Source organism: Stylophora pistillata, chromosome 14 (assembly GCF_964205215.1).
Source record: "Stylophora pistillata chromosome 14, jaStyPist1.2, whole genome shotgun sequence".
In the NCBI taxonomy this organism is placed as follows: Eukaryota; Metazoa; Cnidaria; class Anthozoa; order Scleractinia; family Pocilloporidae; genus Stylophora; species Stylophora pistillata.
Window position 1 is genome coordinate 13477379 of NC_142532.1, and position 26635 is coordinate 13504013.

General features: G+C 37.6%; 4 protein-coding genes across 4 annotated transcripts; 2 read left to right on the forward strand and 2 right to left on the reverse strand.

Annotated features, from left to right (window-relative positions):
* Positions 1-6999: 6999 nt before the first annotated feature.
* LOC111343232 (pyroglutamylated RF-amide peptide receptor-like) lies at positions 7000-8919 on the forward strand. The gene is made up of 3 exons (XM_088744618.1): positions 7000-7047; positions 7530-7778; positions 8141-8919. Exons 1-3 carry the CDS (start codon positions 7000-7002, stop codon positions 8408-8410), a joined length of 567 nt encoding a protein of 188 aa, XP_088600744.1. The 3' UTR covers positions 8411-8919.
* Positions 8920-14163: 5244 nt separating this feature from the next.
* LOC148716636 (VWFA and cache domain-containing protein 1-like) lies at positions 14164-16415 on the reverse strand. The gene is made up of 4 exons (XM_088744619.1): positions 16301-16415; positions 15210-15522; positions 14761-14949; positions 14164-14551 (listed from the first exon to the last, which is right to left on the reverse strand). Exons 1-4 carry the CDS (start codon positions 16413-16415, stop codon positions 14164-14166), a joined length of 1005 nt encoding a protein of 334 aa, XP_088600745.1.
* A 115-nt stretch (positions 16416-16530) lies between these two features.
* Positions 16531-17646, forward strand: LOC111319547 (uncharacterized). Its single transcript, XM_022922296.2, has 2 exons — positions 16531-16762; positions 17036-17646. The coding sequence occupies exons 1-2, from the start codon at positions 16652-16654 to the stop codon at positions 17636-17638; spliced, it is 714 nt and encodes a 237-aa protein (XP_022778031.2). The 5' UTR covers positions 16531-16651; the 3' UTR covers positions 17639-17646.
* A 3170-nt stretch (positions 17647-20816) lies between these two features.
* On the reverse strand, positions 20817-24825 carry LOC148716637 (uncharacterized). The gene has a single exon (XM_088746046.1). The coding sequence runs from the start codon at positions 24816-24818 to the stop codon at positions 21285-21287; it is 3534 nt and encodes a 1177-aa protein (XP_088602172.1). The 5' UTR covers positions 24819-24825; the 3' UTR covers positions 20817-21284.
* Between the last annotated feature and the right edge of the window lie 1810 nt (positions 24826-26635).

Genomic DNA, 26635 nt, shown 5'->3' on the forward strand with positions numbered 1-26635 from the left:
CACAAGATTATCACAACAAAAAAGTTGATAACTTTCTCGACGAAAACCGAAGCAGCTTCTGTAACAAATTATAGTTTCTCTCATTCATCATGATTTGATTTGTTTTATATATATATATATTTAACAATTGTTAACAGTAAGTTTGTTGACTTTGTAAAAAAGCAGCAAAAGTTCAAGAAGAAGAGCGGAGACTTTCACCCTAAACTTTCAATGAACGCGACTCCACCTCGTGCAGAAGGGATCAGCGGAATTTGCCATGTTGTGATGTGCAGATAATGTGCGTGACACCCACGCAATGTTCTAGAACCTAACGAGAACGAAAGGTGGTGAAATTATTTTATTTTATAGGAGAAAACTTGAAAAGAGGTTCTGCCCAGTTCTTTCCTAATACCGACGGTACAGCATATAGTTTTTTATAAGGACACCAATGTTTTAGTACCCGCGCACGATTTCAACTTTCTGCTCTTTTTAGATTGATCAAAACTATGACAAAATTCTCGGAGGTGATTAGCTATCACCAGCTCGTCAGAGCGAGTGGAGGAATTGTGGGTTGTGTGTGTGTTTCTCTGCAGAAAATGAAGCTACGCTACTGGTGCTGGTACTTGTAATGAACTTCTCACAAAAACTGGCCTATGTTTTGGTTTCGGGATGACGTTAAACCATTAAAACAGGTAAAACACTTGCTTGATGATAAGTGTTTCATGGCAGGGATAAGGAGGCAGATAGCACAGACACGAGGCTTGATAATTCACGATATCATGCGAAAACCGAATTGGGTAACTGTTTTAATACAAATTTTCATAAATATCTGCAAAAAAGAATACTCGACATATAGTACGTCGACAAGGGGCTTGTGAACTAGCCTGACTTTGAACTAAACATCAGTGATAAATGCAATATTCACTGCATATGCTTTTGTTTTCGGATTAAATGCTCATAGTTTGTTTGGTTTTTTTGTTCGTTTGTTTGTTTGTTTTTAATTTTTTGTTTTGGCTTTTGTTTGTTATTTTTTTTGCTTTTGTTTGTTTTTTTTGGTATACCCTTTAAACTGCTGCTATTGATACTTGATTTGTGTCCCATCTTATTGCCTGGTATAAAGAGGAGTTATAGAATGAATGTTATGAGAATTGTCCTACGAAGCATGCTTACGTTCTCCATGACTATCCGATTCAGGTATTTTTAAAGGTGAGATAAAGTCGCAATTTGTAACTTGCCAAATAAACAGACTTCAGCTTGACTTAAAGAAATAACTGATTTTAAAGCACGGTGTCGACATTGACGGTATTGAACACCGACTGTGAGGTCGTGTTAGGATCGATGTTTTCACCCTCCCTTGTTGGATGAACCACGGTTTTACATATAGATATCATTCCCTTCACTTTCTCCCTGACGTTTTGGCTGGATGGAGCGTAAAAAAAAAAGGAATATAAATATAGAGGGAAGACCAATACAACGTAGATAAGTTTTAAGACGGAGCACTATATTTCGGCTGGCCAAACCAGCCTTCTTCAGATGTAGTGACGGCGGATTTGAACAAAACCATCGCGTTAGAAATAGCCACAACGACAGGGCTTATTTTGTAGGACGTAAAGTAAAGTAAGCTGTACAACACTTGGATGGTGCCCCAACAGGTTTTAAATATTCCACTAATAATCACCACCATCAGGGTGACTCGCTTCCGAACTCTTATCACAACCTGAAATTTGAAAAGAACAAGGCCCAAAGTTAGAAAAAAAAATTACAAATCTTTGATATGTAAGCGATAATACCACGCAAAACTAGCAACTGCAAGAACACCAACACATATCATGTAAGTCGATCAGTATCAAGCCGTACAAGACCAATCATTTTGGTGGATCTTTCTGAGAGCTCTGTCTGCGTTTAATATTTCAACAAGGCAACGAAGTAAATCGAATCTGGTACATTGTTGACATAATATGCATCATGTCTCGACTTGTCGTGGAAATTTTAATACTACTGCTTAAGACATCGCTCTTGTCACAAGGAAGAAGCTTCTGAGTTCGCTGCTGATTTATTTCCATTTTCTCTGTGTGGTGCTTCCGTTGTGACAAATTTCTAACTAATGGTAAGTGATCAAGATAAGGCGGTTTACAATTGTACAAAAGTGTGAGTCAAAATTGTTTCCTGACAAAGGGTACGGAAACCCACCGTTATTCTGGTGCAAACAAAGTCAGCACACCATTCTGTAAACAAATATCTGATTTCCTCTATACGATTTAAAATTTTGTTTCGCACATTCAATTTCAATTCGTGAGATAGCCGGGTATGGACAGCTTGTCTACTCAATTGGTTTTTCTTCATCAGTGACACAGACATAAGCGTTAACTCATCAACAGCTCAATCACCAATCACGACCAAACGTGAGCGCGAGAACCAACTTCCTTCTAGAAAATTTTTTGTCTTGGTCATGTTGAAATGAAACACGGAAACAACTGCTGGATGACTCACTGGTATTATCGTTAAGCATCGACTAAAACATAAGAAATTATTGATTACCTTGTAGAATAAACATTGTGCTGGTTTCAATGTTTACAAATTGTTCTATATCTGTGAAAACAACTTCCGGTCCAAAAGTGAACTCTCGTAGTGAAATCCGTTGAAACTGACTTCAAAAAAAAAAACTCATAGAAAGTAGGAAGGCGTGTGGTATGCTTTTTATTTTAATCTTTTTGTTACGTTATACTTTACAGCCCTTAGTATTACCCTCTAAGATTTAAATCTAAATCAATATGTTTCAGCACAAGTCTTTCTAGACAGATTTTCAGTCAATGATTTTTGAAAGATGGAAAACAAACATTTTCGACATGAGAGAATTATTATTGGAAGCTTGTTAATTAAAGATGATTTAGATTTTCTTGGAATCTGGACAGGAAAATTTCCTGTTCCTGTTCAAAGAAAACATGTCAAGAAACACATGTCAAAGAAAACATGTCAAGAGCGACTTTGTGAATTGACCGAGTGAAAATCGTAAAATGTGGCACATGGTCGAAAAATTTAAAACCTTCATATTTTTCCCAGACACCTTATAGTGAACATAGAAATGCGGTAAAGTTTTTTTTTCCCCAAACTTGCTTCTTTATCCTAGAAAATTCACGAAAACTGAAACGAGCGTCGGTAGCCGTAAAATGGCGGGAATCAGTGCCCTGAACTGGCAAATGGACTTTGCTCATGAAAAGCGCAAGAGAAAGCAAGCCCCTATCAATTTTATAAATTTGTATAGGAAGGATTCGGTATAGTTTAAGTCTAAAACGGGACTATTTCACTTAATTTGGAGCTCGCGAAACGCTTTTAAAAATCACCAATATTTCAAAAGCCAAATATCGTATTTCGTAGCAAATTTTCAATTATCAATTTTCCCATGCGGTATAACTCAGAATCGGTTCAGGTTAAGCTCATGATTAATGGAAATAGTGTTTTCAAGGATATCAAAATTAGTTTGGGGCTTTTCATTTCCACACGGAAAAACCAGGATGACCTTTGTGAAAATCGCAACATCGGCGTTTACGTCACGACCTAATTAGGCACTCTGTGGTTAACTCTGGAATTCAAGCACATTTTGCATTGGCAGTTAGCACCATGTTCGATCAGGAAATCAATACAATAAGCTAGCTTTGCATAGCAAACGACGACAGATTGGATTTTATCCCTGCTTTCGTCTCAAATTCTCCTCCATTTCCCGTGGCGAAATTTTTTACAATATCACATTCCGTAACCTAGCTGGGGTGTCTGTTTTTCTTGGCATATTGGGACACATTTGAGAAAAAATGTCACTAAAAATCACACAAATTCACAAATCACCGGCAACAGTCAAAAAATCGAATTCGCTCATTCTAGTATTAGGTAGGCCTATAGGTAAAACAAACCAAGACATGTATAGATTGCTGAAAAACTATTTTGCTTTTGAGAACATTTAGAAAACTACATTTAGGCATAATTAGCATCAATCGAAGGTCGAATTTAGCCCATTTTTGAAGGCCTCGTTTATACTTGTAAAAGCAGTGAAAAACTTACTTGTTCTACAGACTCTTGGAATAATCATCTCCCCTGTGTTTTCAAGAAAAAAGTAGAGTCGTCAAATTTGAAATCAAATACGGATCTTTCTATCTATTTACTTAAGAGCTGTGTGAAAAGTAGGGTAGCTTCAAAAAATTGTTTTTAATAATAATAATAATTTGATATTTATATTACGCAAATTAACATGTGGATATGAACAAATGCGCATCACAACAATTTACGGGGGACTTTGGCCGGACTGCATCAGCAGTTTACAAACAATCGAAGGAAACTTATTTGAAGATGCCCCCTCCCCCTCAATTCCCAGTAAACAGGCCAGACCACATCACGGTAATCTTGTGAGTGGATTCTTTAACGCCCCCTGCTTAACCAAACTAACTAATTAATTTATGCAGGAGAGGGGACTTACGGTTTATTCGTCCTTATCCGAGAAGACTAGATATCATTCTCCTCAGTTATTTTAAGACCTTGAGTGTTGGTCCGGCCGGGGCTCGAACCATCGACTTCGACCTCCCTGCACAACAGTCCAGCGCTGTAACCAATTGAGCTAACCGGGAGGCGGTTGTACTTGTTAAAGGTTTTGTGTTCAGATAAAAATTCATATTTTTTTTAACTTGTTACTACTTATGGGAATTTAGCAATAAAACGTAGCGTCACAGTTAATTTCATCTGATAAAACTTAGTACGCAATAAGTAAACAACTGAGTTTAACACTTTGTATATGTGCTAAGAGAAATAAACGCTTAATATCTGAAATATGAGAAGTTTGAATGATAAAAGTACCGTTTGTAGAGTTTTTTCTGGGGTTTTGGTGCTGCTATGCATACGAGGGCTTTAAATTCATAGAAATTTGGCTCTTCGGCGAAGTTAGCGACATAAAAGAAAAGACCGACTTTCTTTATCATTTCCAGTTTGTGAGCTTCATTGGTAATAATAAATGCTTGAATGTTATAAATTAGGCCTGGTTTATACGTCGCATTTAATGACACGAATTTAATTGATGAATTTTTTTCGTCTGGGAGACGAAATGGATATATCAACAAAGTTGAAATGGTAAATTGGCCACCGTAACGATTACAAAAGCTGACGTTTCGAGCGTTAGCCCTTCGTCGGAGTGAATAGAGGAATTGTGGGTTGTGTGTGCTTTTAAAGGCAGAAAATGGAGCTACGTTATTGGTGGGAACATGGCAACGAGAAAAACATGAATAAATTAGTGGAATGAAAAGCGTTCGTTGATCCCTGTGGGATTTAGACTGCCGGTTTGAAAGATGAGCTTTTGTTCAAGATTTTTACGGCTTTCCGTGCTACCTAAGTGTAAGGAAAGACCGCAGATTGCCATATGTTGCTTAGAATGATTAGGTAAATTAAAATGTCTAGCGACTGGTTTCGATGTGTCCTTGTCATTCTTCTCCACGTCTCGAAGGTGTTCTCGGAATCGGTCACCTAGTCATCTGCCTGTTTCGCCGATGTATATCTTTTTGCAATAAGTGCAAGTTATGCAATAGATTACATTGGCGGAGGTGCACGTGAAGTGATCGGTGATCTTAATGGATCGTTTAGGTCCCGATATTTTATCAGTGTTGTGAATGAAAGGACACGTTTTGCATCGTGCACGAGCGCATTTAAAAGTGCTTGGTTGGTCATTAGTCTGAAAAGAACTTCTGACCAAAAAATTGCCTATGTTTTTGTCGCGTTTGAATGAAACGAGCGGAGGCTGCGAAAAGATAGTGCTTGTCTCTGGATCGTTTTAAAGTAATTTAAAGTTTTTAAGAATGATGGATTTAACTGAGAGTGAATGGAATGCGGTGGGAATCTTCCTTATGCGAGGTTTGTAGTGCTGAATGTCGATCAATAAGTTGGGCGTGGCGGTAACCCGCTTGAACGACAGAAACAGGGTAACTCTTGAACAAAAGCTCATCTTTCAAACCGGCAGTCTAAATCCCACAGGGATCAACGAACGCTTTTCATTCCACTAATTTATTCGTGTTTTTCTCGTTGCCATGTTCCCACCAATAACGTAGCTCCATTTTCTGCATTTAAAAGCACACACAACCCACAATTCCTCTATTCGCTCCGACGAAGGGCTAACGCTCGAAACGTCAGCTTTTGTAATCGTTACGGTGGCCAATTTACCATTTCAACTTTGTTGATATATCCAATATATTTTATCTGAGGTTGCTTTCAAGCTATTTAAAAATTTCAATTCGTTTTTGTGTACCATGGTTAATATTGTACCAAATACGGTTGCTGACATAGAGTGAAGACAGGAACTCATAAAGTGGTTTCATAATATTGTTTGAAAGTAGAGCATTCCAATTTTATTACAATTGCTTAAAAAAAAATAGGTTTTTCCTTGTATCATTGTGTCTTCACTCTGTTTATTTACTGTATTTAAAGCAGGATATTTATCAAACATGTCCTAGGAGTATATTATACCATTGTTTGTATCTGTCTATGGGGAATATACTCTGTGTATTTGTGGGGATTAAGTGCTCCCATGCTGGTCACACTTTCACCCATAGACTCATGGCAGCTATTTATTTTGGGCATCGGTACCACTAGCCACTACATGTTGCCATGGGAACTTGGGGGATCCCGGAGGATTATATTAGGGAGCTTAAGCAGGTGGACTTTTGAAGACGACGCCGCCGTCAATGAGCAGTTGAGACTGGGACTATAAGCAGTACACCTTTGGAAATCAGAGTGATTTGTTTGTTTTCTTGTCTTGGTAAATACAATAGGATTCCCATAAATTTTTTTATCTTCAACCTGGCCACAGCCGACATATTGTTCGCCTTGTTCATCACACCTAAACTGATCGTGAGCCTCTATGTAAAGTACCCAGACGGTCCAGCTGGTACAGTTCTTTGCAAGTTGTTAACGGGTGGAATCTTATGATGGGTGTCAGCAGTGTCCTCAGTTTGTACTCTGCTTGCAATCGCCATTGAACGATATCATACAGTGATGTATCCACATGGTGACAAATGGAAGCTCACCAAGCGTAAAGTGAAGGTTTGTAACAGAATTTTCTAAACGCAGTAAATGGTAAACAATAAGATTGTCATTCGAGATTAGATGCATTCGGTAACTTTTTCACGCTTTGCTTAAATTAGATTTACACATACATCTCTATTAAGGTTAGAATCATTTTTAGTTTCAGAAGTATAGCATACTTGTAGGTCGATCTCATAGTTGAGATCTTACGAACACCGACATATAATCGCCAAAGGGTATTACAGGTAAAATTTGTAATAAAGTTATGTTTTAATAAGGTTTTTCTGAGCAATCCAACTGTTACAACCACCATTTGTCCTTGGAAAAGTGAGAAAAGAAACCTCGTACTCAACTTATAGTTTGTTTGGGCACAAGGAGATGGTTCGTTGTATTACGTCACATTCGAATGGCAATTAAGAAGACTCCGCACATTTGAACTGACATTGGTAATGACCATTCTGAAGATCTTTGCATGCAAAATTCACAATTTATCCTTTCAGATCATTATAATTGCATTTTGGGTCTTCTCATTGGTGTCCGTCAGCCCAATGTTCTTACGCATGAAGGTAACCAACGGTATCTGCATGGATACGTGGACTGGGTTAGAGTGGATTCCAAAAGTTATGACCTCGGCAGTCAATGTCGTAGTATTTGGTTCTTTACTGGTAATGGTCGCGTTGTACTCCAGAGTGGTGCACACCTTATGGTTCAAAAGCAACGATGGCAATCAAATCAGTAATCAACAAAAAGTAATTTTTTTTTCACATGACATACATGTAGAATGTGTTGGTCGACTACCATAACGAAGAGAAGGTGTAATTTCTCGCGTAATGTCAAATCTCCATACTTAAAATAGGTCGATAAACTAATATTGAACGAGAGTGTATCAGGAGAAATATGTTTTTCATCTTTGGCGTTACATTTAAAGGGTTGTTCTAAACTTTAAAAATAACTTATTTTTATGATGCGTTTTATTTTTGCTAAAAAAATTTGGGCTTTCCATAAGATGGGTTTTAAAATGCAGTTGTTAGTTTTGCGTGGTATTATTGCTTGCATATCAAAGTTTTGTCTTTTTTTTCTAATTTTGGGCCTTGTACTTTTCAAATTTTAGGGTGTGATGAGAGTTCGGAAGCGAGTCACCTTGATGTTGGTGATTGTTAGTGGAATATTTGCAATCTGTTGGGGCTCCGTTCAAGTGTTGTACAGCTTACTCCGCTTTACGTCCTACGAAATAAGCCCCGTCGTTGTGGCTATTTCTAACACGATGATTTTGTTCAACTGCGCCGTCAACCCTTTTGTTTACGCTCTGTCCAGCCAAAACTTCAGAGAGAAAATGAAGGAAATGATATGTACATGTGAAAACGTGGTTCATCTACCATAGGAGGGGGAAAACATTGATTCCTTCACAACCCCACAGTCGGTGTTAAGTACCACCAATGTCGATACCACGCTGTAAAATCAGTTATCCTTTCTTCAAGTCAATCTGAGGTCTACTATCTTTGGAAAGTTACAAATCATAACTTTAACTCACCTTTAAAAATATCTGAGTAGGATAGTCAAGGAGAACTAAGCATGCGTCGTTGGGGAATTCCCGTAACATTCATTCTAGGCTCCTCTTTATACCAGGCAACAAGATGCGACACAAATCAAGTAGCAGTAACTAACCCTAACCCTAGATGTAGGAGATAAGGAGTAACCCTCACCCTAGATCTAGGAGTATCCCTAACCCTAACCCTAACCCTAAACCCTAACCGTAACCTACTCCAAGGTAGGGCTCGCTAACCCAAACCCCATCCTGAGTCAACAGTTTTCCAAGTTATTCGTTGGGCCCGTGATCTAGGAGCTAAGGAGTATGGAGACGAATGATGGTCAATCAATCAATCAATCAATCAATCAAAGTTTATTGTCTAACGTGAGGCATGGCTGCCCAATTTCCTGAGCCAGAGGCTCATGTATCGAACGGTAGACTATAAATTAACTATAATTAAAGGTATATTATTAGAAGTACTCAAAACTTTATAGGTAAAAATATATAAGTTTAGAGTATGAATGATAATTGTAAAATTGTAGGTGATTAATATTGATAGTTAAAAGGGTCTAAACATTATGTTCGGTGAAAGATATTGCAGTAGATGAATATGAATAAAAAATGACAATGTATGTGTATGTACAATAAAAGTCAACTACATGTATTACATTTACAGATTGGTTCTAGAGTGCTAAAATCGAAATTCATAAGTTTACTACAGAAATCGCTAAGCTTAGATGCTGTTTTAATTTCTCTCGGTAAACTGTTCCAAAGGTGACTAGCTTTATATGTAAAGGAATTATGATACGATCTATTATTATAGCCTGGTTGCACTAGATTTACACCTTTATTCCTTAAACTATATCTAGATTCCCGCAATTGAAAACAGTTTTTAATATATTCCAGACCGTTCTATTTCATACATTTAAAAAGTAAAACCAAAGAAATATAAAATCGCCTATGTTCTAGAGTTTTCATGTTGCTTTTAGCTAAGATTGTATTGTAGTCAACATTATTGCCGAGATTAAGCAAAGTTTTGAGTGCGTACTTATTGACTGACTCAAGTTTAGAGCTCAGTGTTTTATTTATTCCAAGCAATAGCGGACTACAGTACTCCAGGTGAGGAAGTATGTAAGCCTTATAGAGTGATAGGGAGACATCTACTGGCATAAGTTTTTTTGAGTCTTTAAAGGGCACCAATCTTGGCATAGACCTTTTTTATGACACTCCGAATGTGATCAGTATATGTTAACTTGTCGTCAATTGTAGTAATAAAATTGTGGTATTAAAAAAAAAGAGTTTTCAGAATAAATCTTAGAACGAAGGCTTAATCTCAGAAGATTGTAGCAACAAGGCTACTCTACAACTTACAATACCCCGTTCTTTATTTAAGTCGTCTGCAAAGGATTCATCTCCGGAAAAGTTCTAGTTGGCTATCGGTAGTGCAACGGGGGCTTTTGTCCACCACAGCACTTGGAGACGTACGAGCAAGACGCTCTATTCTTGTTTGACTAATTGTAAGTCCAATGCTAATTGATATATCAATTAGCATTACACTTACTATGAAAAAATTCGATTGGTCGAGAGAATTCGCCAAGTGATGGATTGTTCACCCACCAATAGGGAACGTGAGCTGGGTTTAGACTGTCGTGATACAAGTTAGTTTTACCCTACTGATGAGGGGTTATTGCAATAGTAATTCTGCTCATTACGAGAGGAATCGTAGATTCACACCGCTGGCATTTGCACTTGGTTGAAAAGCCAATGGTTCGAAGCTACCATCTGTTGGATTATGACTAAACGCCACTAAATCAGAATCCGTGCTAGAAAGCAACGGTGATTACCTCCGTATTACGGTTAGTCGTGAACTTTCAAAGCTCGCGCTAGGAGTAACTGGGTTAAGGTTTGGGTTTGAAGTTTGAAGTTTTTTGTTTAAGTTTGAAGTTTAAGTTTGAAGTTTAAGTTTTAAGTTTAAGTTTTAAGTTTAAGTTTAAGTTTTAAGTTTAAGTTTTAAGGTTAAGTTCTAATTTTAAGTTTTAAGTTTAAGTTCCGAGTTTAAGTTTTAAGTTTTAAGTTTAACTTTTAGGTTTAAGTTTAAGTTTTAAGTTTAAGTTTTAAGTTAAAGTTTAAGTTTTAAGTTTAAGTTTAAGTTTAAGTTTTAAGTTTAACTTTCAAGTTTAAGTTTCAAGTTTAAGTTTCAAGTTTAAGTTTTAAGGTTTAAGTTTTAAGTTTAAGTTTTAAGTTTAAGTTTTAAGTTTTAAGTTTTAAGTTTAAGTTTTAAGTTTTAAGTTTAAGTTTTAAGTTTAAGTTTGAAGTTTAAGTTTTAAGTTTGAAGTTTTAGGTTTAAGTGTTGTAAGTTTCAAGTTATGAGTCTTAAGGGTTATGTTTTAAGTTCTATGTTTTTGGTTTTAAGTTTTAAGTTTGAAGTTTGAAGTTTTAACTTTATAGTTTAAAGTTTAAGTTTGAAGTTTAAAGTTTGAAGTAGTCTTGAACCTCGAGTCTTGAGGTGCGCCAATGAATCGAGGTGCGGTATTGATGCGGTGCGCAACTGAATCTTGAGGTGCGGTACTTAGGCAAACTATATTCATTTATAAAGTGTTTTCAATGGCTTTCAGCCCTCACAGCCGAGTGGAAAGTAAAAATTTTGAAAACTCTGAAAATTTTTTTTTCACAAATCGCTATAGGAAAGACATCATCTTAAAGGGCGTTTATTTGGGCGCAGTTAGAGCCAGTCCCGCGCTACCAGACCCCAAAAAGGCTTTTGCTACCGACAGAAGTACGCCTTTATTGATTGTGCTGGTAAAAGTGCTATTTTTTTCGTAATGTATGCTTAAAGAGATGAAAAATTGAAAGTAGTCCAAAAAGCAATAATATATATTTACTGTCAAGAAAGTATCTGAATTTTTTTAGCTTGAGTTACAAACTTGCTCTGACTAAATAACTAATTCACATTATGTCGGATATACGACACACCATCTATTTCAACGCATTGCTGATCATCGATATTCTTCCATTGGTCATCATCTGAAAGATGCTCATGGGAACGTTAACTTACTCAATGAGAGGCAATTTCGGGTGCTTAAAAAATGCAGCACGAAATGGGGATTGCCTGGTCAACGAAATGTTGTACATAACAACAATAAGACCTAATTTAAACACCAAGAGCGACTAAGGCTGAGCTCTTTGTTTGATTCTCAATGAATCTTAATTTATTCATTTTCTCGTCTACATATATCTTAGTTTTATTATTCCATTCTCACTTGATAATGTCGTTCTGGAAACGTCGAAACATCGTGTAATCTTTTCCAATATTTTATCGCAGATTTTTATTGTAAATATGTCATAAATATATTTCATAACTTAGCATAATAAGGCCTTCGGCGTTCGGGTTTGTTTTGTTTGTTTTTGTTCTACTGTCGGATTGATATGAACAGTTTACATGAGCAAACACAGAATCGTCAGTGGTTGCACACTGTACGAGTTGAATCTGACAAGCCTTACGTGCACGTGTACTTGGCGAGATACGAAATTAAAAGGGATTTTGGACGAATCACTTCATTGACGTAGAAATTCACAAGAACTTCACTAACTTCAGCTCGGTTAGAACCTTTTCTAGTGTCTGATATTGGCTTACTCAATATTCTTGTTCTCCCGTACTGTTATTCGTTTAATGAAAGTAGTTTTTCGTTCAACGACTACCCTTCTTACGTATTCCTGCATCTCGTCAACGCCGAGAACCTCCTTCGCGAAGGTCCGTAGCTTTTGCCCTATGAAAGCGGGTTCGATTAGTAGACTTGAATAGGCTTGGGATGAGAGAAATATGGATACTAGGAAAATCAGCGCACTTTTATTTCTATTTAGACCGCGAGCGCTGTAAGCAGAAACCATTTTGAAATTCTGACTTCCTCGTGTGAGGAGGGTCCTTTCAAGAGGGTCCACAATATTTATCAAGTCATACTGTGAAGCTACTATACTTATTCATTTCAAGTTGCATCGGAATGGAGGCATTACGCAGGGCATGTTAATTTTGTGACTATTTTGAACACTCCAAAGGCGTTTTGAAACCATAGCAGGAAACCAGGATAATAATGTACTGTAACGAAACCTTCGCACCGGTGCGAAACGAAATGTCATGCTGCGGCCTTCTCTTCAGGCTTTCGTTGCCTTTTTATACGTACTTGGCCCTTTGCTGATATTTAATCCCATCTCTGCCAAAGAGATTGCGTGAGATTCATTAAATCAATGTTCTTGCTGTCGGCTGAAATAAAAGCGTCACTATTGTGGCCAATTTATCCCACATTAGCAGTCATTTTTTTATCTCCCGTCCATTTCGTCAGCAAACTAGTGCGACGTCACGCAGAGCTTCGGTTCCGTTTCAGTAGAGACACGGATTTCGTGATAAAATAACGCCTGCCTGATTCCAACGATAAGTTACTGGCATTTCGAGTAAAGGAAATTTGGAATGCACCTTTTGTACCGTTATATTTTCAGCTGGAAACTCAATTTAGTTTCATTTTTCCAACGGAGAAAGGATATTAAACTAAACTGATACCTTAAGCAAAGAAAGTCATTCACAACAAATATCACTTTAGGGAAACATGGACTAGGAAAGTACAAATTTTATAATTTCAGCCACTTGCATTTTTATCTTAACTTTGTGTAGTTCCAATTGGCGACTTTGTTGCTCAGTCTTGGTAATCGATCAATATTACTGTTATATCTGTTGTATACATTATGTTGGTCACTCAGTGATATGAAATTTTCTAATTCTAGCAGATTTTATTTATTCTGCTGTTGGTCGGCGAGAACGTGGTTTTCAAAAGCTAGATTTGTCTGTATTTTCAGGCATCATTTGAACTTCGAGAATAGTTACTTTCAAAGTGCTACAAAAGGAAATACCCCCTATTCTTTTCTTCACCTGAAACAGTTCCTTGAATTTGTGGTTAGCTCTTATTTCTATATTTGAAACAAGTTGTACTTGATATATGAGCTAGTATAGATATTGGGAGCGACTTTGTCGACGAGTACTGTTGGGACATTTTTCCACCCACAATGACAAAAGATGGAGAACTTTGTAATTAAAGGAATGCCAAGAGTATATTTTATAGATCATAGTAGTTTTCGTCTCGAAAACGTTCATTCGATAAGCTTTGACTAAAATTTGTTAACTAAATAATATTGATCACCGCATTAGATTTAGAGCAGGATCTGGGCAAAAATACTAGAGGCCAGACTTCTTTATGTTCGGTCAGACCATCTTTTCGTTTACCGGACCCCTTCTGGTAAAATGACTCATTACCGAGTACTTCTTAATGGAATCATTAAACATTTTGTTAATACGTCTCGGGAACAACCGATGAGACGTTAACAAACTGCCATAAGAAGCTGGCAAAACGAGCGAAGACGTAAGCGAACTGGCTCCGGTTGTTCAAAGGGCGGATAAAGCTCTCCAACGGATAAATCGCTAGCCAGCGGATAAGTTTTACCAAAACGTACTGCGCTATCCACCGGATAGAGATTTATCCAGTGTATAGCGTTATCCATCCTTCGAACAACCGAGGCCTGGTCATTAGTGAAAGGACTTGTAGGAACTGAAGAACTGGTACTTAAAAATGTAGTAATATTATCATGGCCCCTAGAAACGAGACAGCAGGATCACTCCATCCAAAATCAAGTAAACTTATATAAGCTGGCCTGCACATCTGTGATGCAGTCTCAAGAGTGCTCACTCCTTGAAATGGCAGCTTTAGCTCGTAAAGGCTCTGCAACTCGATATTCTCCAAATTTCGACATTCCTTCTTCACAAGATAACCTTTTTGAATCAGATCCTCGGCGATGTATTTTTCTTTCTGGGTGATGTGGACATTCTCCAGTGATTTAACTGTTATGTCTGGCTGTAGGAAGTCATTGTGCATGATTAAAAAACCAGCTCTATCCAATAAAAAACAATCATAGCCGCTCTCCTCGCACTTTGGGTATGTATCTGTCAGAAGTCTGAAACAAAAGAATCTAGTTATAAGTATGTACAAAAACCAGAACAAGAAAAGCTCGGTTAAAACGACTCTTTAGCCTGTTACTTTGGCATTTAAAGTATCTATGGTTACAATAAAAGTTCAAAACGTTCTGTTTTGGGCGATGTAAAATACACTAAAACCTTTGTAGCATGTTATGGAACTGCGGTCTACAAAACGTGATATACTTACTTTTGAAAGTATGATAGAGGAAAATCTGCGCCCATGACTCCAATAACCTTATCGCTTGTAGAATGCTGACTGTTTGTCTCACCGCGGTAGAGAGTGTGAGCAGCGGTTATCACCACTCCTGCACCGAAGGCGTCTATATAAGGCGTGGAAAGGGCAACCGACCCGATGTTGCTGAGTGCGGTGTGGTACCTAAAACATTGACAAAAGATGAAATGATGATGTGACATATCATGGGGTAACCAAAGCGCAAACGTATTAACAGTAAGATTCGGGATTGGTATCATTAAGGGGCATTTGGTCTGAGCTATCGTACATGTTTGTTTCCGAACTACATGTAATATTGTCTACTCACAGGATGAAAGGCAAAGCTTTGTTGACCCTAAAGCTAATTTTATGTGTTAAAGTGAGTGACAGATATTACGTAAAGTTTGTAACCATATATTATTTACCATGGTCTTTTCCTTGGATCGTATGATTTGGCCAGCAAAGTTCCAGGCGTCATTCTGAACACACCGTTGGCTGTGCCAACATATCTCCATACAAGATACTTAGTATATTCCGTCTTTTCTCGAAACCAAATATCTTCTACCTTCTTGGTGGCTATGACTGTATCACGAATGCCACCTTTGAATCCGGGGTTGGTTGCAATTGCACTTGTCATAAACCTCTTGTAAGCGTTCACCTTAGGTACTGATTCATCCAATCCAAGGTATTTATATGGATCTGTGAAGGCTTCTGCGCTGAACTTTACCACTGTTGAATCTAGTTTACACAGTTATTGAACAGGAATAAATGAATAAACATTTTTAAAAAGGGGCCCTCTCGCCCATGCAATTTTCATGTAAGCCCCCCATGGTAATGTTGTAACAATATTTTAACATCCATAACGTCTTACACGTATACATACATACATACATACATACATAAACTTTATTTTTTCTCGAATTTAAGAGAAGCTTGTAAAAACTAATTTTTCCGAGGGAAAAATAACAAGTAACAAAAGAAATCGACATAATATAATATAAAATGACATTATCAAATACAATCTTGTGCAATATTTAAGAATTATTCGCTGAAGGCTCGTGAATATTGGTGAACATTCCCCGAGACGAAGTCGAGGGGAATATTCACCGATATTCACGAGCCTGAGGCGAATAATTGTTTTCGTATAATTACTCAGGTGATTATTGAAATGAGCAAAGGAATGTTAAATTTTATTTGTCATTGTCACGCGTCAGTGAACAACTGAGCGAGAGCCGCTCGCACGGACAACAGACTATTTCTCTTGTAAAAAGTCCCGTCTTTCCTCCTGACTGAGACGTAAAATCTTGGCAAACATTTATTCATCTCGTTGACCTCCATTGCCTCAAAGTCAGTGGTAAATTCGGTTTGTTGTTGAAACCATTCTTTCAAGCAAATAAAGTGTTGCGACAATTTAATATAATTGTTTTTATTTATTAATGCATGTCGACATAAGAAAAATTTTCACGGGAATTTAAATGGTTTCTTTGTAACGTTTAGCACAATTTTCACACCTTACCTTTGAAGAGTGTCATTCCAAACTTTGTGGCGTGCTTGGTATTCCTCGGAAGGGCATTTTCTTTCATTAAATCAATTTCCTCTTCATACACATCGACAAAGCGCGAGGCGGCCATTTTGTTACTATAATCACCTCGCCAGAGGTGATTATAGCGGAATATGATGCCATTCTCGGCCAATAAGAGCGCAAGAATTTCTATAATCACCCATAGTAAATCGAGGGGACTGGTTAGGAAGGCCAGCAAACTTCAAAGGACCGGCTTATTGTTTACGATTTTAGGTTGAATTGCACCGTTACGTCATGATACGTCACGAGTACCGTGCATCGCCATCGTTGTCACAGTAAACAAACATGGCGTCTGGCATCGAAGACTTTATATTCGAAGAAGATTTCGATGCTATTATGGCAGATTTAGAAGAAGATGAGAATTTGGAAGAACAGTTTCATGAAGCTGTACAGGAGGTGCGTGTTAAAAGCTAAAAGCTAGTCCTATTTAGTCATTTTATTCGCGGTTTGTTGCTAGAAAAGGCTCAGTGTAGTTGGCTTGAGATCGATCAGTGTTCGCTATTGTGTATCTGTTTCCAGAGCTCCAGAACAAAAATTAGATTTCTTTCGGACTCTTTTAGAATCGCTAAAGCTTTAAGAAGAGTTATAGTAACAATGTTGGTATAAACTGATTTCAAACTGTTGGCGATTTTATCAAGTTTGATCAACTAAATGTTTCTTACCTTCTAGTTCCAAAGGCAAGACATAGCTTGTAGTATATGTCAAAAAGTTTGTAAAAGTAAACGAGGTCTAAGCAGACACACGTCTATTAAACACAAACATAACAACCAAGATCCCGAACAAGAAGTACAAGAGGAAGAATCAAGGCAAAGAATAGCATTTACAAGCGATGTTTTGAACGATCTGGTGAACAACGTGAAAACGACAATAAGCAAAAGAAAAGTGTTTACAGAAGCAATGCGAGATGAAATATCATCAATATCATCATTCCAGTTTAACATTTACGAAGGATTGAAAGAGTTTGAAGAGATATGGACTATTTTTGATGGCTTTACGAAGAATGGAAACGCTGACAAGTTTTACTCCAAGTATTACGCGACCATATCATTACATGCTACAAAATACTTCCCGAGTCTGTCCAGTAATTCAGCAACATTGTTATCAACTAAACTTGCTGATCGACTCCTGGCCTACTGCAAAGAATCTCTTTCTCCTGTAAATGATAACGAAGTTGAAAAAGCTTTAAAGGAAAAAGAGATTGCTGGTCTACAATATTTAGGAGGCTATGTCTTACAAAATCTGCACAATAAACACAGAGCATCTAAGAATTAATTATGAATCACCGGAGTAATTATACTAGTATTATACTGGTATTATAATTATACTAGTATTATACTGGTATTATAATTATACTAGTATTATACTGGTATTATAATTATACTAGTATTATACTGGTATTATAATTATACTAGTATTATACTGGTATTATAATTATACTAGTATTATAATTAACGGCTAAAATGAAATAAATAGACTTACTGAATATTTAAAAATACAATATGAATTCAATTAAAATATGTTCTAAAATTACATTAATTTAAGGCTAGCTAATGCTTTTTAAGGTCCTTAAGGTTCAACGTTCGAACATTGTCCGGTAGTGAATTCCATAGTTTAACGGCATGATAAGAAAAAGAGCGAAGGCCATAAGAAGTAATCTTAGCAAAAGGGAGTTTCAGAATATAGTTACCGCGTAAATTATACGTAGTATAACGAAAAGTAAGCATATTCCTCGTGTAGATAGGATTCTTAGTTAGAAATAAACTTTTGTTTTGTTGTTCCAGTCTGCTAAGCCGATAAATGCAAGGAAAGTAATCCCAATTATAAGTAAATTCAAATTTATGTTTTGAAGTTGTGGAAGTTGGCTCGTCTGTTTGCTGCAATAGCCTGTATAAATTAAAGTCTCCTATTTAGAATGAAGAGAATCATTGGTGTAATCACCATTTGTGAGGCGGTAGGTACAAATTAAAAACTGGACAACTTTCTAAGTAAGCGAAAATTCTCAGGTCTAAACCGTTCATTTTGTATACATTTTTGGCGGTTACAGCTGCCCATAGTATAGATAATCTTGTTAGCAACAATTATCAAACAAAATCATTTAAAAACTAGTAAATTTTACACTGTTAGTCCTGTTACCACTAAAAAACTTTTTAAAGCAATTACTGATTAACTTCTGTCTTTTTGTCTTTCTTTTTCTTGTCATTATCAAGTTAATGTGTGAATTTTTCAGATCAGACCTCGAGGCGTTCTTTTAAAATTAGCCAAAGGATCAGAAAAACACCTAAACAGAAAAACACAAATATATTTCTTGCTTCCTTGTCTACATTGGTAGACCCAACAAGACCTTTTGTAGGAGAGGAAGAGCACTGAAAAGTTGAGGCGCTTAATATTGAAAACTGAAACTATTTCCTAAGTGGTTGATAAAATACTGGTCAATCATATATAAAATTAGGGCCTTTCACCTTTTAGCTGAGACTGAGTTGCTCGTTTTCAGTCAATGAAATCATAGATAACGTCATACTTTAAAATTAAAACTTTCTGTACAAAACCGACGCTTAGTAAGGCCATGAAAGAGCATTTTAGATTTGTCATACGCTAATGATAAATTAGGCGGGAATACTAACTCGATGTTTGCAGAAGGGATTGCAATTGATATTCATTCTACCTTTTATATGGACTCATCATTAAGTTCTGGATTAAAAGGTCTTGCTCATGCTCACTTGCGACCGTCATTTGCTTCGTCAACCAAAATCTTCTTTTGAATAAACAGAAACCAGAAACTTCAATTGAAGAATCTCCAGTAAGAGGTATCACTTTATCGAATACAGCGTTTAGAGCGAATAAAAGATGAGTAGTCAGAGAACATGTGGATAATCAATGCACATTCCTTAACACTCTTGCATCAGTTCAAAACGCAAAAACCTTTCTACTTTGCTGTCCCCCCGCTCCTTCACCTGCCTCAACAGAATAAATACTTTGGCAGCAGCTGCATATCTTCTGACATAAATCTACTTTACCTTCGACGTACAGGAAACTGGCGTTTGTACTTACTCAGATCTTAGGATGTTCACGTGATATCCACGTGGGTTTTTCTTAAAATGGAGAGTGTTCAAGTGATGCATCAGTTCAAAAAAACACTGGTGCATGATTTAACTTGTCAAAACATGATTATATTAAATTACGACTAGCACAAAGAACATCGAATAGGCACACTAGCTTAAACCAAAATAATCAAACTGTAACATATTACACAGAGGAACTATAAAATTAGACGGAATGCAACAGTTTTTGTGGGATGAAGTTGGTTATTTTGATTTATTTGATCGTATCAATTAATTATCGCTTAGATACATGAAAGTGTTTCGCCAAAAGGTTGTTTCCGATATGCCGAAACCCTTTGTTTACTGATAAAGGTAAGTATGAAGCCTTTGATCTGAAAGAGGTTTCCTCAGTTCTGCTGCGGTAAGTAAATATAAAAATAAACAGGTGAATAAAGACAAAAAAGAAAAGAAAGAATAAAAATATAAATGAAAACATAAACAATGCTCCCCGGAAAAGTTCTATACTTGAGCTAAGTTTGAATGTGAATGTTTGTTTTAGGTAAACACTTTGGGCATCACACTCAAAATCATGTGGCATAGGATTCGGGAAATGACATCAGCGTTTATTTACATTAGATTCTTACATTGTTAATAAAAAAAGTATAACACCAGTTGACCGAACGGCGAGGGACCAGAAGCCAAAAGACTTCCTTGGTGTTTCTTTATCCTCAGACTGTAACACGCATCTGGCGAATGATCTTCCCACCTTAAAAGGCATCTTAGAAAGTTTATGTATTCCTTTGTGGTCACTGCTGGTTAAAGCTTTTTTGTTCTTTCCTAAGTTCGATGATGTTTTTGTTTTGGTCTATGATTTCCTGAAGAATAATTAAGCTAGGTTACGAGAACTCTAAAAAAGCTTTTACTCAACCGTCGGTCATTTCCGCAGAAAATTAACGGGGATTGCTCCTCTGTTATTGTTCGAATCAAAGATTTCAGAGGAGATAGAAAGCATTGCTCGAATGTCGCACAATAACGCAAAAGCTGGAGTTTCTAGTTCCATGTATATTTTTCACAGTATATGGGGTTTGGAAGACATCAAAGTGAATTATGAAGACGAAACATAACTATTATAGGAGAGCCCCCTCCTAGATTACTTTATCACTCCAAGATGCGTAAAATATGCTGACCAATCAAAGCAAGTAATCGGCGCCAGATAATTGTCGTACGCTGTCACTTATCTACTTGGGGGTAGAGGGGCCGCCATTCACCTCCTCCTTCACCCTTGCCCCATTTCCCCCCTTCGTTTTGCTACGTTGCTTGTAGTGTATGAAATGGCTTTTTTTAAGAGCTGCAAATTGTTCAAAGTACGTTTGACAAGTAAAACCTTGACCACGCAATGAGAGGGAAATGACTGAAGCATACAAAGCAATTTATTGGTCACTTCTTCGCAGTGAAACTGGATTCGAAGATGAATTTAATTCAAATGATCCAAAGACCTACAGGCAAACATCGAAAGATCATACCTTTTTTGCAATAAAGCTCTGAGAAAAGGTGGTTATTAGGGAGCACTGGATTTTATCTGATGCGACTATCAAAGTCATCGAGGCCTATTGCAGAGTTAAATGGGTCAATCTGATTCGAACGTTTATTCATTAACCTATCTGGTGCCGCCCTTTTTCATCGCGACTAAAAGCAGCAGTCGTCTGACTGAAATAATTTTGGGCATTCCATAGAGCCTTCCTTTGGAATTTTAACTTGCCACATGTTATCGTTAGCATTAAAAAAACAAAATGAAAAAACCAATAAAAGATGAAGAAATAAAGAAACGTTATCTTCAGCATATCCTGAACTCTTTTAAGATAAAAAATAATATAATGATATCAGTTGCTGTCAACTGTCATTTTAGAAGCAAGTTCCTCGCCTAGAATTCTTTTACGGATGATAATTGATTTCTCATGGCACTCTTTAGATTTAGCATGTTGCTCAGTATTTAAGTAGACGAGGCCCAAGTTGTCATAACTCGTCGCCACATCATCATGATCCTCACCGAAAATCTTTTCACGAATCATTAGAGCCTTTTGGTGGAACTTCTCGGCATCAGTGTATTGGCCAGCGGCATTGTAAAAAATTCCCAGGTTGCTGTAACTTTTTGCAACATCAGCATGCTCTTCACCGGAAATCTTTTTGCGTATCATCATCGCCTTCTCGAGGAACTCTTTAGCTTTAATGTTTTCTCCAGAGTTGAGGTACACTAGTCCCAAGTTTTCATAGCTCGTCGCTACATCAGCATGCTCCTCACCGAAAATTTTCTTACGAAGCATAAGAGCCTTTTCGTGTGAAACTTTTGCATTTGGGTATTTTCCAGTGTCAGAATTTATCAGACCCAAGTTTTCATAGCTTGTCGCCACATCAGTATGTTCTTCCCCAAAAATCTTTTCACGAATTACAAGGGCCTTCTGGTGAAACTCTGAGGCCTCATTGTATTTCCCAGTGTGATGGCACACTAGTCCCACGTTACTATAACTTCTCGGAACATCGGCATGCTCTTCACCGAAAATCTCGCTAAAAATCTCCACCGCTTTTTCGAAGACTTCTCTGGCTTGATCAAATTGCCTAGTTTTAAAATGCACAAGGCCCAAGTTGTTGTAACTTGTCGCTACATCAGCATGGTTTTCACCGAATATCTTTTTACGAATCAGCAGTGCCTTTTCATGGATCTCTTTAGCTTTGATATACTGACCACTGTCGTAGTACACAAGTCCCAAGTTGCTATAACTTACAGTTACGTCAGCATGTTCTTTATCGAACATTTTCTCACAAATAGCGACTGCCTTCTCGTAGATTTCTTCAGCTCGCGCAAATTGTCCAGTCCTAAAGTACGCAAGACCCAAGTTGTTATAACTTGTCGCCACATCAGTATGCCATTCACCGAAAATTTGTTTACGAATCATCAGTGCCCTTTCGAGAAGCTCTTCAACCTCAGTGTATTTTCCACTATCGTAATGTACAAGTCCCAAGTCACTATAACATGTTGCTACGTCAGCACTCGCCTCACCAGAAACAATTTTTCGAATCATCAGGGACTTTTCGTGGAGTTTTTCAGCGTCAGGAAACTTTCCGACCCTGAAGTACACGCGGCCCAAATTGCTGTAACTTGTTGCTACATCAGCATGCTTCTCACCGAAAATCTTTTTGCAAAGAGTCAGCGACTTCTCATACAGGTCTTTGGCATCAGTGTATTGTCCTGCGTTATAAAACACGTCTGCCAAGTTGTTGTAACTCGTAATTACAGAAGGATGGTCCTCACCGAAAATCTTTTTAAGAATTATTAGTTCTTTCTCGAAGATTTCTTTAGCTGGATTAAAATCGCCATTTTCGTTACAAGCTCTCCCGAGGCACTGTAGCCAGATTCCAATTTCATTCAATGATACGCAGGCGGTAATTTCCCCTGGAAAACTACAGTCTGACAAGTAACTTGACATCCTCTTAAATGGACATTTAGAATGAGAAGCCAGTAGACTTAAACGAAAACGAGGGTGTTCACTTCGGGAGATATTACGATCTTCCATATCTTGTAGGAAAGACTGAAATGTCTTTACTGCTGCTGCCATGTCCTGATCTTTCTCATTGGAATTTGGACTACGATCTGCTCTTCGTTTGAGAACCTCGTGTACAATGCTATGTAAACGCAAATATGTAGCTCCAGCCTCTACGTTTGCTGAAATAAGTACTAATGAAGATCTTAGAATCTTTTCCGGTATCAGCTCCTTTGGCAGAATCGGATTTCGAAATTTTACGAATTTAACAGCAGCCTCGAGTGGGATTAATTCTGATGAACATAGTGAAAGAAATGAAAACAAGTGTTGGAAAACCTGACTACTGTCAGCAGCTCTTTCAATGGCCATTTCCACTGCATTTGCCATTGATTTAGAATAAGCATAACTCTGACTGGCGAGAAGGTCATCCGGCGTTTCATGCTGTCCCCCAATTGATTTTTCTAGATAGTCCGACCAACTAAAGTTCGGAGACCTATTTTGCACAACAGTTTGGACGTAATACGCAGCAGCTACCAAAGCCAGGGGTTGATAATCGAGGACTTTAGCAACATTTCCGGCCTCCCCTCCGTCATCAATTTGAGATACTTGCTTCAAGAGCTGCACTGCATCATCCGGTTGCATTCCTTCACTGAAGGATAAATGATACGAAGACAAAGAATCACAGGGAACTGTAGTCATATCTTGAGTAGTAATCAGCACTTGACCGTATCCCCACTCATTCATGGCTGCCTGAGGAAGAAGGGCATTCACCAACTTTAAGGTTACCGCATTATCAGCAATTATTAGCCAGTGAGAAAACTTCTTAATCTTAGGCAATAACAAGCGCTTTATTTGCTGGATTGTTTCGCTCTGGTTCGCCTTTCTTGTTGTCTCAAGATTAGTCAAAGCATATTCACTGACCAGAAAATGCCCACAGAGAGTAAGGTAAGAAGCAGCAAGTGTTTCGATGGTTTCTGCATTCAAAGTAAAAACAAAATTTAGACTATCGTCAGCTCTGGATTGGGAGCGAAAGAATTCGTCTCCAACTTGACGAGCGAGTTGACTTTTGCCACATCCAGGGTTTTCAGAAATATAAATCGTGCTAATCGTTCCTGGATTGCGCACGTAAAGTTCCTCCATTTTCTCTTTAATCTTTGTCACCTCTCTCGAACGTGGCACAATTCTGTGTGGTGGTAGAGATGTCAGAGAACAAAATGACGCAAGCTTCAAGCTCATCTCTTTAGTGAGAGTCTTGTTTTCTTCTGTCGCAGAACGAAGTTCTGATTGCACATCTTTCAGCGCGGTTATCGTCATTTCTAAATCACACGTGGTTTGAACCAATTCGCTTTTGAGATCTTGAACTTTCTTCTCCATGTCGTTTAATTCTTCTGTTCGAAAACTCCTTTGGTTTTTGATATCCTCAACTTTATGGACAGGAAGACCCAAATTATTAAATGAATTGATCACCTTTCCCATGTATATCTGAAATTCAGCGTCGACAAGTTGGGCCGCACACGTGTGAGCAATGTCATTTCGGATCTCGCGAAGAATGTCCACATCGGTCCAGACCGCTGGGCTGAGGGCTGTTCTAATGCTATCTGAGAAGAGGATCGCAAAAAACAGACAACTGCAGTCCCATTCCGCTGTGTTTCCATTTTTGATTTTTGATAAATAACATGCATTCCTCGTTTGACTTCTTGTACTTTCGTTGTTGAAGAAGTCAATACCGTTTTTTGGTGTTTCTCGCCATTCTCCATATGTTGTCTTGTAGCGGGAATCCCATTCTCTTTTGAAAATTGTCCGTAGTCCCTCTGGAATCAACTCAAAAGCTACGTAACATATTCTAAAATAGTTCAACTGACCCAATGTATACTCCATTAGGAATTTTCCTGTAAAAGAAATCAGTCAATTTAATTAATTACTGCGACAGAATTTCTCTTCAAGTTGTCACTATGGACCTAATTAAACGATCTAGCCTATTTGACGAATAGAGAAGCCTTGACTGTGTTCTGTTCTGTTGTAAAGCAATGAGGAAGCAGCTAAAGCTCTCGAGAAGCGTGTTTCTCCCCACTTTATTATGAATGATTCCGTCAAATTTCCCACGCATTACTTTCAATTCTTAAAAAAAAAGTATATATCTAAAGCGAACAACAGCGTCGTGAGCATGCTCTATACTCGCATAAAGCACGCTGCAATAAGCCAATCAGAATCCTTGTTAGGATACTTCAAGTATTTAGATTGGTTGAACAAGACTAAAGGTGGAAAAATGTCAAACCATCAAAGTAAAAAAAACAAAATATTTCCGGAGGTCGAATTTTTGAACACTCTTGCCTAACTTGCTTAAAGTTTTTTAGTCTTAAAACGGACTCTGAAAGTGAAATGTTTGGTGAAATCCAGCCGAATTGTGGTCCAAAATAACAAGCAAGTTTTTTCACGTCATAAGTAGAAAACAAACTGCTCCAGGCGTGAGTTTTATGAGTGAACGAATGCCCAATTCAAAGGAACACGAAGATTGATAGCCTCGTAAAACTCGACCGCTGAGACTGATGTGGCCTTTCACTCAACCCATTCATCGGAAAGGATAGCAGAGCGAGCTCATATTTCAGTTCACTCGAAGAGTGGACGATGTAATTTCTGATGCTTGCTTCGATGACCGGAGATCGTCATTATGAGCTAGATGGGATGGATCCTACCATTATCACAGTCGCTCTGACACCGTCATGATCTGTGTGAATCTTAACAGTTATGCTGGTTTGGTTATATTGTCCATCATTCCTGTTTTATTCTTAATATTTGTTTTTAAACACGAAACTTTATATACCACATGAGTGTCTGGTGTGTTTTATTTTATTACCTTACGTACGTAAGCTTACAATCAAACTGCGAAAGCCTTCAAAACTCGGACTGCTGTCAAATTTGTTTTCTCTTAGAGGATTTCTGTCCCTGCTTACGTTATAGTAACGTCAATTACGGCGCTTGGCATGTTGACAAACCTTAGTTTGGTTTTTCTGTTGCTACTTGCCAGCTCACTTAGCTTGTCCGGGAAGTGTCTGAAAATAGTACAAATTGGCAGATAGCGTTAAAGCCTTAGGTCAGCTCCGTGTTTTGTACTCTGATAGAGCACATTCTTTCAACCAATGACAGCGCGCATTGTATCCGAAATTTATCACAAAAGCCTTTAGCTTCTGTACTCAGTGGTAGAGCATTCAAAGTTCTAATCTAATGGATGTAGGTTAGATATCGCTATTATGAGCAAGTGTTACCAAAAATCAAACATTTTTAAAATTTCGTGGCAACAGCTCAACATTAAATTTGGCCCATAATCTCATGTTAGGTAGACCTTGATGTAAAACAAAACACTGCATAGCTCATTTTGCTAAATATCGATTAGTTTTGGAGAAAATCGATAATCACTGAATTTTGTGAAAACGCCGCTTTTTCAATGCAAAATTAAGGGCGATTCAAGGCGCCTCGCGTTATAAAATTAAACACTCTAGGGCAATAAAATCAAACACATATTGTAGAACAATGTCAAAAGACACCGTGAAAGCAACTTTTAGCAATTCTCGACAATTTTCTTTTATAATCTAATTTAATTTGATCTACCTATTTTTATCGAGAAGAAAACTTATCTAAAATTATCCTATTAGTTTAGCTTGTGGTACTGCATATAATTTATTGAAAACTTAGCGTTT

What these genes read in the sequence shown, in the direction of transcription:
- LOC111343232 (XM_088744618.1), top strand. Translation starts at nt 7,000, where the DNA reads ATGTATCCACATGGTGACAAATGGAAGCTCACCAAGCGTAAAGTGAAG. An exon ending in TCACCAAGCGTAAAGTGAAG is followed by an intron (nt 7,048 to 7,529) that starts GTTTGTAACAGA and finishes TTATCCTTTCAG; the next exon opens with ATCATTATAATTGCATTTTG. An exon ending in AAATCAGTAATCAACAAAAA is followed by an intron (nt 7,779 to 8,140) that starts GTAATTTTTTTT and finishes TTCAAATTTTAG; the next exon opens with GGTGTGATGAGAGTTCGGAA.
- LOC148716636 (XM_088744619.1), bottom strand. Translation starts at nt 16,415, where the DNA reads ATGGCCGCCTCGCGCTTTGTCGATGTGTATGAAGAGGAAATTGATTTA. An exon ending in GATCCAAGGAAAAGACCATG is followed by an intron (nt 14,950 to 15,209) that starts GTAAATAATATA and finishes TCAATGTTTTAG; the next exon opens with GTACCACACCGCACTCAGCA. An exon ending in CCTCTATCATACTTTCAAAA is followed by an intron (nt 14,552 to 14,760) that starts GTAAGTATATCA and finishes CTTTTGTTTCAG; the next exon opens with ACTTCTGACAGATACATACC.
- LOC111319547 (XM_022922296.2), top strand. Translation starts at nt 16,652, where the DNA reads ATGGCGTCTGGCATCGAAGACTTTATATTCGAAGAAGATTTCGATGCT. An exon ending in TTCATGAAGCTGTACAGGAG is followed by an intron (nt 16,763 to 17,035) that starts GTGCGTGTTAAA and finishes CTTACCTTCTAG; the next exon opens with TTCCAAAGGCAAGACATAGC.
- LOC148716637 (XM_088746046.1), bottom strand. Translation starts at nt 24,818, where the DNA reads ATGGAGTATACATTGGGTCAGTTGAACTATTTTAGAATATGTTACGTA.